The following is a 16136-nucleotide window of genomic DNA, read 5'->3' as shown; positions in this document are numbered from 1 at the left end:
GTTCCTGCTGAAGGACTTAGATTTGATTTATGAAATGATGCGTTGTAACAGTTTTGAGCAGGGAAGTGATCACGTTTGTGGGACTGAACTCTGCCATAGTTAGCATTGTCAGGAATAATAGCTGGAAGAAGATGGAACAGTGAGAACAATTGAAAACATACTTGATTTCAAGTGTTTGATTTTTACTTTGCTAGGAGTGGCAAGAATTACAACAAAGTATACAGCGAAAGGAGAGAGCTCTCCTGGAAACCAAATCAAAGATAACACATCCTGTTTATAGTCTTTACTTTCCTGAGGTGAGTTATTCATGGCTCAGTGTTTTCCTTACTCCATTTACTTTCTCTTCAAGTATTTTTCAGTTGCCTTTTATCCCTCTATGGTGTATACTGGCTCAAATGTGCTAAAGATGGTCTATTTTTGATAGGCAACATTTTGAAGGATACATTTCAGTATGAATTAGATTTAGTGAATGTGTCATTTAATGGGAAGGTTGTTAACTTTTTAAGGATTTCTTTGGTTTCCTGGGCTTCTGTCTTTTCTGTGCCTGGATGACTGAAGGTTGTGCTGAATGATGATTTCAGGCAGTCCTTCAGACAAATGCGTATTTTGTCCTCGCCTGAGTGGCTCAGTCGTTGGGTGTCTACCTTCGGCTCGGGTCATGATCCCGGGGTCCTGGGATCAAGTACCGTGTTGGGCTCCTTGCTCAGCAGGGAGCCTGCTTCTCCCTCTGCCTGCTGCTCCCCCTGCTTGTGCGCGCGCGTGCACGCGCTCTCTCTCTGACAAATAAATAAAATCTTTAAAAAAAAGTTTTGAATAGGATGAAAAAAGTTCTTAAATATTTTTCCCATGGGTTTTCTCGATGGTCCTATACTGGCCACTTGGAGCCACTATACTTGCTCTGGCCCTCATAATTGCTGCAGTCCATGGGAATAGGCCAGCCCGTGGCTGTGGGACCAGCTAAGTTCAGTAAGAGTTGAGAGGGGCTGATCCCTAAGCTCAGGACAGATTGATCAGTGCTGTTTGTTCTCTTGTCTTTGTTCAGTTTGTGGTTGTGGCCTGCTCAACTGTTGATCTCCTTGAGTTTTTTGTCTTCCAAATTTGGGATTTGCTTTTGCAGTGACTCTGTGTATGGCCAGAGGTCAGGAACTGGTTGCCTCTTAGTTCAAGGAAGCTGTTCCACAGACTGCCTCACAGCTTTGCCATAGAACCTTCTGCTCAGCACTCATGTTTGGCAGGTGATTTCATGTATAAATCTGCTTTCTGCTTTAGAACGTCAATCCAGAGTTGCTGGGGGCTGCTGAAGGCAAATTCCCAAGTAATTTGGCTTTCCTAATAATAAATGAATGGCTCTGCACAGACTGTTGTTTGGACTTGGAAAGAAGTCAGCCCAGGATTCCATGTTAATACGCTTGCTGATCTTCTGGCACGTCCCGAGCGCAGGCCCATCTGTTAAGGGCATTTTGCCCATTGCAGTGGTAGCCTGCCAACCCCGAAATCAAGGCTCCCGAAATCAAGCGAGTAAATTCCACTCATTGATTGGTTTTAAAAGTGCCATGGGATGTTATAAACTGCATAATTTGTACCCTTATAACAGACAGTTCATTTTAGACCATGCTTAGTTAATAAGCAAAACATCCATTCACTGCCTTAGAACATTGTAGCCTTGAAAATGCCTTTTTCTAATTTAAGCTACAACTGCACTGTAAACATCTCAAAGTACCATTTATCAGATAACATTTATTTAGGATTTTCCTGACATCTACCTGTCTGCGTTCCCGTGTACCTACTGAACTTACTAACAACCACACTACCCACTTAAATTGCTTAAAGTTTTATGATTATAATTGACTTACATGTTACTGAAACTCATTCATTACACTTAGTATGGTAAGAATGGTAAGGAATCTCACACAACAGAAAAACTGTTGTGTTGAAAGTGCAAATAACTGATGCTACAGTGTATTTTCCACTTTCACTATGTGCATCAAAGAGTCTAGGCACAGGTACAATGCCAGGGATTGATATTCATTAGCTTCTTAATAAATATTCTTGAATGAATCTCATTTTAATCAAGTAACCTGGGAGAGCAGAAGGAAAGGCATTCTCTTAGTGGTGAGGTAAAGAATTGCACATTCTGGAACATATCCCTGTGCTTCTTCCATTACATATATGTGTCGGTAATGAGATTTCTGACAGTGAAATGTCAGAACCACATAAATGATTGAGGTGTCTACCTCATTTCATTGATAATCATGATTATCATTTGTTTAGGATTATTTAAGTGACAGAGAGCGGGTGCGCAGGCGCTCGCTCTTGCACAGTCGGGGGGAGGGGCATAGGGAGAGGGAGAAGCAGGCTCCCTGCTGAGCAGGGACCAGGACCCTGGGATCATGACCTGAGCCGAAGGCAGACACTTAATGACTGAGCCGCCCGGGCACCCCCATGATTATCATTTATCACGATCAGTGTGCTAGACATTCTGATGTATCTTTTGCTTATATTATCTCAGTTCATCTTCAGAGCACGGCCTGAGGTAGGCACTCATCATTTAACAGAGAAGAAAAGTGAGATTTGAAGAGAGGTGAAACAGTCCAGATCTGTGTGGCTTTAAAACGGGCATCGGCAAACTACAGCCTGCAGACAAGTCTGCCTCCCTGCCTGTTTTATGAATGAAGTTTTACTGGAGCACCGTCACACTCATTCTGTTCATGTTACAATGGCAGAGTTGAGTAGTTGTGACTCAGGCTCTGGCCCGCTTCGAGTCCATTATGTTTTTACCCACTTTGTGTGTGCAGCACACACACACACACACACACACACACACACACACACATACACCTGTTGTGGTAGTCCCCTTGGGTTAAGCAGAAGTTAGATTAATCATGTACTCGTGATTTATTTATTCTGCTTATTAATGTTGTAGTGCTTTGTAGTTTACAAGAGTTTTTAGTTGACCTTAGTGTAGCATTCTTAGAAAGATAATCAAATTTTAATGTCTTGTGGTTAAAATAAAATAGAAAGTGCAAGTGATTTTTGCTTAAAAAGACATTTTCCCTATGATACTGTTTTCAGTAACAAGTTATTTTTTTTTAACTTTCTTTTGGATAATTGAAAATTTAGTACAGTCTAGTATTGTTTTGGTTGAGTATTTAGAATATCTTAGAGTTTGTTTTATTTTTTAGCTCCAAAACATTTTTCTTTAAGCCTTTTTAGAAAGCTTTCTTCCCTGACCAGTTCTTAAGCAGTGGATACCAAGAGGTGACTAAGCAGTTACTGATGTGTCCTGTACAGGACTACTCGCTGAGCGCACTGAAGCTTGGTGGTTCCGGACTGCTTGGGCTGCTTTTTCTTTTTTTTTTTTAAATACTTTTCTGTCTCCTGTCAATTCTTCCTGCTGTCATTGTACATTCTGGTGGCAGTTTCTTTTTCTTTTTCTTATTTTTTTTAAAGAATTTATTTATTTATTTATTTGACAGCGAAGGAGGGAAAAAAAGCAGGGGGTGTGGGGGGGAGAAACAGGCTTCCCGCTGAGCAGGGAGCCCCAATGCGGGGCTGATGTGGGGGGTGGGGGTGGTGGCTGATGTGAGGCTCTATCCCAGGATCTTGGGATCATGACCTGAGCCAAAGGCAGACGCTTAACGACTGAGCCACCCAGGTGCCCCTGGTGGCAGTTTCTTTACTGAGCTCTTTTTCTATTCCTAATCTTTTATGAGGTGCTACTAAAAATGCTGCACTTATTAAAATCGTGTGCAGTGAAAGGTATAGAGAGACTCTTAAATCTGAGATGCTCTCTTATGAGTAATATGTTTTAATGATTTCTGATTCGGTTGTCCAAGTCCCTTCCACTCCTACTTTCTGGCTTTTGCTTATTACTAGGTAAGATTACTAAGATTATTTGCTAGATGATATTGTAGTAGTTTATAATGTTTTATTTTTTAGGCTATCTTTTGTCATTTAAGGTTAATACAGGGGTTTTTATACAGAGGCCCATCATTAGGGTTTTTTAAGGGGCCATTTGAAACCCCCAAATTACATGCAGAATTCTTTTGGACAGCAGATCTACAAATGGTTAAGAATGATTTATTTGTTCAGTAAATATTAAATATCTATTTTGTACCAGGCACTGTCTCTGTGCTGGAAATACTGCAGTGATAAAACCAGAACAATACCTCTAAAAGGAGACAAGGCAAAACAGTTTCTCTAGTTCCTTCTGAAAACATAAACTTTTTTTTTCTTTTGCAGGAAAAACAAGAATGGTGGTGGCTTTATATTGCAGATAGGAAGGAACAGACGTTAATATCTATGCCATATCATGTGTGTACACTAAAAGATACAGAAGAGGTAATTATCCAACAATATTATTTCAGTTTTTACAAATATATGGCATCTCACCATCATGCTGCTTCATAAAGTCTTTATTAGAAATCAGTTTATCATATTTGGCTTATTGTATTTTATTTGTTAAGGCACATTTTATAACTGTTCTCTGGTGTTTTGGGAGTAGCTGACTGGACATTTATACAGTATTGTTAAAGGTAGGCAACTTGATCAGTGTTAAAAACTTGTTTTCAACTTATTTTTGGGAGTTTTCACTGTTAGTTCCAAGAACATATGCCTTTTGTTCTCCTGTCCAGAATTTAATTATATTTTACAAAGATTTATGATTTTTATCCTCATTGGATTAGTGCTAAGATAAATATCTTTGGTCTTAAAAACAAATTTAAGAACTGGTAATTAGATTTTTAGAATGGAATTTTTGATTACATGGCATTATTCATTGTTAATGACATCACTAATATATCATTGTTATGAACATATTTTATCTGTTTATCTTGTTTTTCTTGATTTTTTTTCATGCTTCTCTAGATAGGTTCTTTCTGCCTGGATTTGGTAGACAAGAGCAAGGTTTTTTAGAATTTCAGGATAGTTCTGTGATGTTGATTTTTAATCCAGAAGTATTTTCCCCCCCTTTATAACCAAGTAGTAAATGTATAAGTAGTTTGTTGTTTTTTATTTGACACTTAGAGTTAGTGCTAACTTAAGGGTATTTCTTGGGTAGAGCAGTTTTATTACTATTTTTTAAAATTTCAGTTTTACCTAGTTTTGAACAGATAATAAATTCACCTAGTTAATATTTCAGAAGATATACAAAAGTGCACCCATTGAAACATCCCTGTGTCTCAGTCACCCCTTTACCTTCCTGGAGGCCATCAATGTTATCAGATTTTTATGTATTCTTCATGTGATACTGTATGTAAATTACAAGCAAATACACATGTGTATTTTCTCTGGTTTTACCTATAAAACAGCATACACCTTACCTTTTTCTCTCAATGATGTAACTTGGAATTTCTTCCAAGTTATTATAGAAAAACCTTCCTCATTTGTTTTTACAGCTGTATGATACTCTTATGTGGTTATTTATTTAGCACTCGACAATTTAATGGACTTCCAAATTATTTCTTTTGCTGCAGTGAATAACCTCATGTCATTTTGCACATGTACAAACATATTTACAGGATACAGAGTTAGAATTAATCAGAGGCTGTGTATATTTGTAATTTGGGTAGGCATCGCTAGATACTTATTTCTCCATAGGGAGAATGAATGTTTTAAGAATGCCCTTTATCTCTCAGTGTATCAGACATTTTGAATGTCACTGCTAATCAGAAAGGTGAAAATGGCATCTTAGTGTTTTTTTTTCCCTCTGATCTTTTAAAAAGTTTCAAACCTATAAAAATGTTGCAAGCACGCTATCATGAACCTCCCGTAGATCCTTCATCTGCACTGATCAATTAACATTTTGCCTTATGTTTAAGATAATTTAATATCTTTCTCTGCATGTGTGCCTATAGACATCATGACATTGTAACCCTAAATTCTTAAACATGTCCTACGAACAAGGGCTGTCTCCTACATAAGCACAATAATATTACTATATTCAGGAAATTTAACATTCACACAGTATTTATCTAATGTGCAGTCCATATTCAGATTTCCTTAAATATTTCACTAATGTCTGTTACAGTTTTTGTTTTTTTTTTTTTAAATTCAGGATCCATTCAAGGATCATGCATTGCATTTGGTTGTCATTCTTCTTTATTCTAGAACTCTTCTTGATGTTTTTGTTTTAAATTTTTCATGCCATCAATATCTTTGAAGAGTCCAGGCCAAACATTTTGTAGAATATCCTTCAGTTTTATTTTGTCTCATTGGTTACTCATGATTATATTCATCTTAAATATATTTTGGCAGAAATACTACATAAGTGATAGAATCTTCTTATGGGGCACAGTATATCAGTTGCCCCACATTAGTGATACCATGGTTGAACATTTAAGTAAGGCTTTTCTCTACTATAAAAGGTATTTTTTTCCTCTAATCTTTTGGGCAATTCTTGGGCACTGTTAGTATCTTGTTCTGTACTAGTCTTTTATCCACTCATTTTAGTACACATTGATGATTCTTGCCTGAATCACTTTTTACGGTGCTGGTTATACTCAGTGTAGTTTAAATTTTGTATCTCTCTTAAGAGTGAAACTGAACATCTTTCAGTGTATTTGAATTGTACTTCTTTTTATGTCTATTTGTGACCATTGTTCATTTTTGTTGGGTTTTTGGTCTTTTCATTGGTTTTGGGAATTGTTCTTGTAAATATTATCTCTTCGTGGTATTTGTTGCAAATATTGCTCCCCAGTTTGTTTTACTATTACAGTTGTTTTTTCCAAGCAGAAATACAAACATTATTTATTTGGGTTTTTTTGGTAGTGTGATTTAATAATTTTTTCTTTTATGATTTCTGGGTTTTGTGGTATACTTAGGTCAAACTATGAGATTAATTTTAAAAAATGCTATTCCCATGTTTCTAGTTTCTTTTTCCTAGTTTGTTTGTTTTAATATATAATCTTACCTACAAAATCTGGATTTTGGAGATTGGGGGCAGATCACCAGAACATCCAAATGCCATCTTAATAACTTATTCTTTCTTTGTCTAAGTGGAAACGAAACTTTTTCTATAAGTTTTTATTTTAATCACTGGTGCTCATCACAAGTGCACTTCTTAATCCCCATCACCTTTTTCACCCATTCCCTGCCCACCTCCCCTCTGGTAACCATTGGTTCTCTATAGTCGAGTGTCTGTTTCTTCAGTAGTCTCTCTCTCTCTCTCTCTCTCTCTCTCACCCCCTTTGCTCATTTGTTCCTTAAATTTCACATATGAGTGAAATCTTACAGTTTGTCTCCCTCTGACTGATTTATTTCACTTAGCATAATACTCTCTAGCTCCATCCATGTCATTGCAAATGGCAAGATTTCATTCTTTTTTTATGGCTGAATAGTCCATTTTATGTATATACCACATCTTTATCCATTCATTGGTTGGTGGATATTTGGTCTGCTTCCATAATTTGGCAATTGTAAATAATGGTGCTATAAACATAGGAGTGCATGTATCTCCTTGAGTTAGTGGGTTTTTTTTTTTTTTTTAAGATTTATTTATTTTACAGAGAGGAAGAGCAGAGGGAGGGGCATAGGGAGAGGGAGAGAGAATTTCAAGCAGACTCCCCATTGAGCACAGAGCCCAACCTGGGGCTTAATCCTACGATCCTGAGACCATGACACGAGCCGAAACCAAGAGTTGGATGCTCAACTGACTAGCCATCCAGGTGCCCCTGAATTAGTGTTTTTTGTACGTTTTGGGTAAGTACCCAGTAATGAGATTGCTGGATCATAGGGTACTTCTGTTTTTGACTTTTTGAAGAACCTCAGTGCTGTTTTTTTCATTGGCTGCACCAGTTTGCATTCCCCACCAGCAGTGCAAGAGGGTTCTGTTTTCTTCACATCCTTGCCAACACTGGTTGTTTCTTGTGTTTTTTATTTTAGCCATTCTCACAGATGTGAGATGATATCTCGTAGTTTTGACCTGTGTGTCCCTGATAAGTCATGTTAAGGATCTTTTCATGTGTCTGTTGGCCACGTGTATGTCTTTTGAAGAAATGTCTGTTCATGTCTTCTGCCCATTTAATTGGATTACTTGTTTTTTTGGTATTGAGTTTTATAAGTTCTTTATATATTTGGATACTAACCCCTTTTTTTGAAGATTTAAGAGAGAGAGAGAGGGTGAGAGAGCAGGAGGAGGGGCAGAGGGAAAGGGAGAGAAGCAGATTCCTGTTTGAGTGAGGAGCCTGACACAGAGCTCAGTCCCATGACCCTGAGAGCATGATCTGAGCCAAAATGTAGAGTTGGACACTCAACTACTTGAACCACCCAGGGGCCCCACTGGATACTAACCCTTTATCAGAGATATCATTTGCATATATCTTCTCCCATTCCATAGGTTTTGTTGACTGTTCACTGTGCAGAAGCTTTTTTTATTGTGATAATGTCCCAGTAGTTTATTTTTGCTTTTGTTTCCCTTGCCTCAGGAAACATATCTAGAAAAGAGTTGAAATGGCCAGTGACAAAGAAGATATTGCCTGTCTTCTAGGATTTTTGTGGTTTCAAGTCTCATATTTAGGTCTTTAATCCATTTGAATTTATTTTTATATATGGTGTAAGAAAGTGGTCCAGGTTCTTCTGGGCATGTTGCTGTCCAGTTTTCCCAAAACCATTTGTTGAAGAGACTGTCTTTTTCCCACCAGATAGTCTTTCCTGCTTTGTTGAAGATTAATTGATCATACAATTGTGGGTTTAATTTCCGGATTTTCTGTTCTGTTCCATTGTTCTATGTGTCTGTTTTTGTGCCAGCACCATACTGTTTTGATAACTTCAGTTTTTTAATAACTTGAACTCTGGAATTGTGATGCCTCCAGCTTTGCTTTTCTTTTTCAACATAACTTTGACTATTCAGGATCTTTTGTGGTTCCATGCAAATTTTAGGATTATTTGTTCCGGTTCTGGAAAAATGCTGTTGGTGTTTTGGTAGGTATTGCATTGAATGTGTAGATTGCTTTGGGTAATATAGACATTTTAACAATATTTGTTCTTCTAGTCCATGAGCCCGAATGTCTTTCCATTTCTTTGTGTCTTCAGCTTCTTTCATCAGTGTTTTATAGTTTTCAGAGTACAGGAATAAACCTCTTTAGTTAGATTTATTCCTAGGTATCTTACTGTTTTTGGTACAATTGTAAATGGGATTGATTCCTTAATTTCTCTTTCTGCTGCTTCATTATTGGTTTATAGAAATGTAACAGATTTCTATACATTGATTTTGTAGCCCGAGACTTTATGAGTTCTCGCAGTTTTTTGGTGGAGTTGTTTGGGTTTTCTGTGTATAGTATCATGTGATCTGCACATACTGAAAGATTTCTTTCTTTCTGACCGATTTGGATGTCTTTTATTTCTTTCTTACCAGTTGGGATGCCTTTTATTTCTTTCTGTTGTCTGATTGCTGTGGCTAGGACTTCCAGTACTATGTTGAATAAAAGTGGTGAGAATGGACATCCTTGCCTTGTTCTTTACCTTAGGGGAAAGGCTGTCAGTTTTACCCCACTGAGGATGATGCTAGCACTGAGGTTTTGCATATATGGATGGCCTTTATTTTTTTATTTTTTAAAGATTTTATTTATTTATTCAACAGAGATAGAGACAGCCAGCGAGAGAGGGAACACAAGCAGGGGGAGTGGGAGAGGAAGAAGCAGGCTCACAGCAGAGGAGCCTGATGTGGGGCTCGATCCCATAACGTTGGGATCATGCCCTGAGCCAAAGGCAGACGCTTAACCGCTCTGCCACCCAGGCGCCCCATGGATGGCCTTTATTATGTTGAGATGTGTTCCCTCTACACTTACTTAACTGAGGGTGTTTTTGGTTTTGTTTTGTTTTGTTTTGTTTTGTTTTGTTTTGTTTTAAGTAGGCTCCACACCCAGCATGGAGCCCAACACAGGGCTTGTCTATTGGATGACATTCTGTGTCTGTTGGAATGATCATATGATTTTTATCCTTTCTCTTATTGACGTGATGTATCACATTGATTTGTGCATTTTGAACCAACCTTGCAACCCAAGAATAAATCCCACTTCATCATGGTGAATGATTTTTTTAATGTATTGTTGGATTCGCTTGCTAGTATTTTATTGAGGATTTTTGCATCTCTTTTCATAAGGGTTATTGGCCTGTAGTTTTCTTTTTTTGTGTTATTTTTATTTGGTTTTGATATGAGGGTAATGCTGTCCTCATAGAATGAATTTGAAAGTTTTCCTTCCTTTTCTATTTTTTGGAATGGTTTGAGAATAGGTATTAACTCTTCTTTAAATGTTTGGTAGAGTTCTCCTGTGAAGCCATCTGGTCCTGGACTTTTGTTTTTTGGAAGTTTTGTGATTACTGATTCAATTTGCTGGTTATCATGCTGTTCAAGTTTTCTATTTCTTCCTGTTTTAGTTTTGGTAGGTTATATGTTTCTAGGAATTTATCCATTTCTTCCGGGTTGTCCAGTTTGTTGGCATATAGTTTTTCATAATAATCTCTTATAATTGTATTTCTCTGGTGGTGGTGGTTATTTCTCCTCTCTCTTTTGTGATTTTATTTATTTGTGTCTTTTCCCTTTTTTTCTTGATAACTAGGTAGAGGTTTATCGGTTTTATTGATTTTTTTTTTTTTTAAGAACCAACTCTTGGTTTCATTGATCTGTTGTTTTGTTTTCTTTAGTATCCTGGGTTATTAATGTGTTCCTCTGCTTCTTCCACCCTGCCATTCATTCCATCAAGTGTGCCTCACTTTGTTTATTGAGCTCCTTATCTCTGCTGTATTTTTCCTTATCTCTGTGTTAATGGTGTCACTGATGTCCTCCACTCTTTACTCAAGCCCAGTGAGTATCCTTATGAGCATTGCATTAGGTTCTCTATTAGGCATGTTACTTATGTCTGTTTTGCTTAGATCTCCTGCCGTGGCCTTGTCCTGTTCTTTCATTTGGGGAGAGATTCCTCTGTCTTCATTTTAAGTCTCTGTGCCTGTTTCTCTTTGTAGGGAAGTCAGCTGTGTCTCCTGTTCTTGAGAATAATGGCTTTATCTAGAGGGGGTTCTTAATGCTCTGCAGTGTAGTGTCCCTTGTTCCCTAGGGCCTGGTGCTTCAGAGAGTGTCTCCAGCGTGTGCCGTGTGGGCTTTGCTTTTGTGTTCTGGCTGCTTTATCTTTCAGGCCAGTTGTCTGCAGAGGGTCCCTTTGCCTGTTGGTGGGCAGTATTTGGTCCCTGGCCTGAATGTAGTGAGTTTTAACTAGGTGTGTTCTGGTCTACTTGTGGAACGAGTCCTGTTGCCACCACTGTGGGAACTGAGGCCCTGCCAAACTTGGGGCCCACTGTGCTGGGACTGAGGCAGGTGTGACTGGGAGGGGTGGTTCCACTGGCATGCAGTTGTTGGGGGCTTGGTGTAAGCAAGTGAGGTAGTGAGTATCAGCACTTTGCTGCTTCCTACAGGTGGCCCTGTCTTATGCTGAGGGGTGGGGGTGGGGGTAATGGCCCCAGCCAGGGGTCTCTCTGTGAACACTGTCTCTCTGTGATACCCTCTGAGATGAGCAAATACCCTCCCCACAGTGTGCCCCATGCACTTTTCAGGTCACTGTTTCCATGCAGTATGTCCATGGACTGTTTGCCCTGCCTTTTCTCTAAGAGCAGCCCTAGTGCCATCTGAGCTCTCCCAGAGCCAAGCATGCTGACATTTAAAACTCCAGGCCTTAAGCCCTGCTGGTTGCAAGAACTCACAAAATTTGGGCCCTCTTGCTTTCCAAGCCAGTTGCTACAGGAATTCCTTTTCCCCGTCTACTCCCCTGTGTGCTAGTTTGTCTCTTGCCCTTAGCTGCAGCTCCCTCCCTACCACAGTGGCCATGACATCCATTTCTCTTCCAAACGTGTCTCCACACTTCCTACCTTCTTCGACATGGCCTCTCCTCTCTCTCCTCACAGCCCTTTGCTGTGGAGTTTGTTCTGGCAGTCTTCAGTTCGATGTCTGGGGTATTTAGGATGATTTGATAGTTATCTAGTTGTATTCATGGTATGATGTGAGCCTTAGGGTCCTCCTACTCCCCTGCCATCTTCCTTTCCCTGGAATTGAAATTTTTAAGAGTTTGTAACTCTTTGTATATGAAGTTTATGATTTAATAGAAAATAAGTATCTTCTTGAGAACTTTTAAGGCCTGGGCATATTTTTAAAAATTTTATTTGAGTGTAGTTGACGTATGTTTTTTATTTGAGTATAGCTGACATACAATGTTACATTAATTTCAGGTATATAACAGTGATTCAACTTCTATAGATGTTATACTGTGTTCACAATGAGTATAGCTCCTGTCTGTCACCATACAATGCTATTACGATATCACTGACGATATTTTCTATGCTGTACCTTTTGTTTACATGAATCATTCAGTCCATAACTGGAAGCCTATATTTCCCACTCCCCTTCACCCATTTTGCTCATCCCCTCACCCCCTGCCCCCAACATTCCCTCTGGCAACCATCAGTTTCTTCTCTGTATTTATAGGTCAGATTCTGTTTTTTTATTTGTTTATTCATTTGTTTTGTTAGGGAAAGACTCACTTCTCCTGTGTGTTTCTCATTTACTCACATAACTGTCACACTCACAACACTTTTGACACCAGGTGTGTGGGTTTTTCCCCACAGCAGGGAATTCTCTGTCACACCAGCTGAGTGTCCTGCAACTTAACTCAGTGCTGGCACTGTTTATCCGGAGTTAGCATCAGATCCCACAGGGTAAGAGCTCAGTTCCGTAAGACCACCCCCCCCCCCAACGTGCTTCAGATGCCATTGCAAGTCTCAAGTTATCACCTGTACTTCTCACCAGCTGGCTATGAATTGGTGTTCCCATGATCCCCTCCTTGTGTCTGATAATTTTCTAGAATGGCTCATAGAACTCAGGGAAACACATTTACTAGTTTATTATTAAAGAATATAAAAGATCTAGATAATGTTGTTTCTTCCATTTCTCAAAGTACGGATTTTAAGTGCTGTTTTTTTTTCTTCTAGGTAGAACTGAAGTTTCCTGCACCAGGCAAGCCTGGAAATTATCAGTATACAGTGTTTCTGAGATCAGACTCCTATATGGGTTTGGATCAGATTAAACCCTTAAAGGTAAGAATAGTGACTCTTCAATAAATATGGTTGCCTTTTTAAATAAGTTCATAATATACTAGGAAAGCATTTCTAGTTCTGAAATGTAGAGTAACAGAGGGAAAAAGATGTCTTCTCATACTTTGTATATGATACACTCAGTGGTCTGCTCTTTCAATAATAAACTTAAGTTGTTGAGTTAAAGGAGCATACTTCTTTAAAGAGAACCTTGAATATAAATTATTAGAATGACTTAGAATGTTAAATATAAATTACTTAAGTGATACTCTTACTGTGCTATAATTATGACTTTACAGGGCCTCACCAATTGGGTTCTTTTTTTTTTTTTTTTTTTTTAAGAAAAGTACATGTATTTTCCCACAGATTCTGTTGGAGTGTTTATTAATTTCTGAGATTAATTTTTTTTTTTTATCATCTTATACACTTTGTGTAAGTGTCATTTGAAGCACGTTCCTGTCAGTGCTTACCAGTTTCACTTGAGGTTTTTATAAAAGGCCTTCTTTTGTGTAAACATTGTGCTGAAGTGTTGTTGCACTGTGTACTGGGGTCCCAAAGTAAAGGGAACTGGGAAAGGCAGGCCTGGTTGTTCCCATGAGGGTACCGCATTTCTTTCCATTGTCTATAGCATTTTACTTCATGAGTATGGGGGCTGCAAAAGACCTTTTTGAAAGTCACACTTGAGTTTTTCTTCTCTCAGCAGACGTATTAAGACATAAGGCTTACTAAGGCATAACTCAGTGTGCTTGCTCAAGAATCACAATTATTATTTTTTTAAGATTTTATTTATTTATTTGTCAGAGAGAGAGAAAGGATGCACAGGCGGGGGAGAGGGAGAAGCAGGCTACCTGCTGAGCAGAGAGCCTGGCATAGGACTCAATCCCAGGACTAAGCCTAAGGCAGATGCTTAACCGCCTGAGCCACCCAGGCACCCCAAGAATCACAATTATTAATCTTTCATTATACGGAATAAATAGTATAGCTTCTATAGAATTAAGATGTTAAACAATATTAGAAATTTAAGTACATTTGCATGTTAATAGATTACCTTTTTATTTCTGGGATGAATGTCTATTGTAAATAAATGTGTTAAACTTAGAATTAACAGCCATAAAGTCTATTTCTGTATAATTGCTGTGGGCAAAGAAAACGTTTTCTTTATCAGATATTTCCTCCATTTTTCCTCCCAAAATTTCTGATGTCTGCATTTAATTCTTCTTTATAGTTGGAAGTTCATGAGGCTAAGCCTGTACCAGAAAATCACCCACAGTGGGATACAGCAATAGAGGGGGATGAAGACCAGGAGGACAGCGAGGGCTTTGAAGATAGCTTCGAGGAGGAGGAAGAAGAGGAGGAAGGTGATGACTAAGCAGTACTATGAATGGACCACAGTATTTGGAAGTTTCTGCTATTTTGGAAGTGTCTAATAAACCAGAAACAGTGCAGAACTGATGTTGAGGGAGCTGTTAGTTCTTTACTAGAAATGGGTGCATAATATAACTAGGCAATGGTGATGCCTTGGTACAGTCTGAGAAACGCTTAAGGCTCGTTACAGCCTTTCAAATGTGGGATGGTGCATTTATTTCATCGGCAAATGATAATAAACCCTTTGTTATAACTGTTCCAGAAGTGTGGGCTATGTATTATCTGATCAATTTATGGTCCCAGTAAAAGTAAAGGTACATGAAAACCAATCTATAAGTGAGCAATTTTTCTTGTTTAGCTTTAGTTTTCAGCAAACATTAAAATACGATAAATACCACACATATGTTTTAAGTAACATCTGCTCGAGTTTTACTCTTTTGATAAGCTCAGTCATTCATTTATTGACATTTTGCAGTGATACAAGACTATAACAGCTCCATTCATAGCTTTAAACTTTTTATTTTTACCTGTCTCGGTCGTAAGTTGGCATTCTGTCACATTCCACATAATATAGACGGCTACATTTGGAGATTTTCCTTTTCTTAATTGCCCAGAGTTATCAGACAGATGATGAAAATGGCTTTCAATGGCTTAAAACATTTTTAAGCCTCTATGTTAGCAGATCAGTGCAGGATCTAATTCTTTTTATAAGCTATAGGTCTAAAAATGATTGTGGGACCATATGTTCTCTGACGTTGGTGACTCATGTTATTAAACCTTTTTTAAAAGGTTCTCTATAAAAGCTGAAATACATTCTTAGCTTTTAATCTACCTGACTCAGAAGCCTTTTAAGGAAAAAAAATACATAACATGCAAAGGAGGCATTTTTTTGTACTCATTTTGGACTCCTGTCAATAAAATAGAAGTTTGACTCATTTTATGTTTGTAATGGTGTGTGTCTTTTTACTTCCAGAGAAAGGATATAATAGGATAATTCACTCTTTTATTTTCAACTAAAAATTTAATAATGTCCATTACTGCTGAAGTGATCGCCACTTCTGTATGGTATAGAAAAACCCATGTGTGGGAGGAATTTCCCCCTCACACGTTACAACCCAGAAGGATAGTGCTTATAAAGAGTAGAAATGTATACATGATGAATCATGGAGGTAAAATGAATATTTTTATTACGAGATACTGAGGAAGCATATGTCTGTAATATTATAGGACTGATTGTAATAATCCTCTCCTATAAAAATCTCTGTAGGCCAAAGTACTGTTGGAATACTTACTTGTGACCTTATTGATTTAAAAGGTTGCCACATTCCATGCAGAATTATCACTGGTATTTTGTTACTGCAGTAGTTGGAAATAAAATTTGAAAATTACCAAAAACACAAATGGTTTTTCTGGTTCTAAATTTAGGATATGATTTCTATAATATACTCAAAGCAAGTTTCTTCACTGGAAATTCCATCACTTTTTTTTTTTTTTGGTAAAGGTGTTAGTGAGACCCTTCCTTGGCAGGCAGTAGTGCCACTGAAGATTTGTTTTATTTTACAAGTAGAGGGTGGGTTCAATTTTTGAGTCAGGTGTTTTTGGGAAGCTCCAGTGTCACGTGAGACGGCTGCTGGTCCCCTAAACGCGACAGATGGGAGTGAGGCCAGGCTGTAGCAACAAGCAAAAGGAGGGGTTCA

The 16136-nt window shown here is 38.2% G+C and overlaps 1 protein-coding gene across 2 annotated transcripts in view; it reads left to right on the top strand.

Annotated features, from left to right (window-relative positions):
- The window catches only part of SEC63 (SEC63 homolog, protein translocation regulator), a 70502-nt gene extending 55128 nt beyond the window's left edge, over positions 1–15374 (top strand). For both annotated transcript variants that reach the window (XM_040627596.1, XM_040627597.1), the window contains 4 exons: positions 195–296; positions 4243–4341; positions 12973–13077; positions 14300–15374. In XM_040627596.1, coding sequence (XP_040483530.1) covers positions 195–296; positions 4243–4341; positions 12973–13077; positions 14300–14443 — 450 coding nt within the window. In that variant the 3' untranslated portion in view covers positions 14444–15374. The remainder of the gene's footprint in view (positions 1–194; positions 297–4242; positions 4342–12972; positions 13078–14299) is intronic.
- Positions 15375–16136: the final 762 nt, after the last annotated feature.

This window comes from Ursus maritimus, unplaced genomic scaffold, assembly GCF_017311325.1.
Source record: "Ursus maritimus isolate PB19 unplaced genomic scaffold, ASM1731132v1 scaffold_13, whole genome shotgun sequence".
Taxonomy (NCBI): Eukaryota; Metazoa; Chordata; class Mammalia; order Carnivora; family Ursidae; genus Ursus; species Ursus maritimus.
Note: the sequence above shows the minus strand (reverse complement) of the source record. Positions and strands in the feature narration are given on the sequence as shown.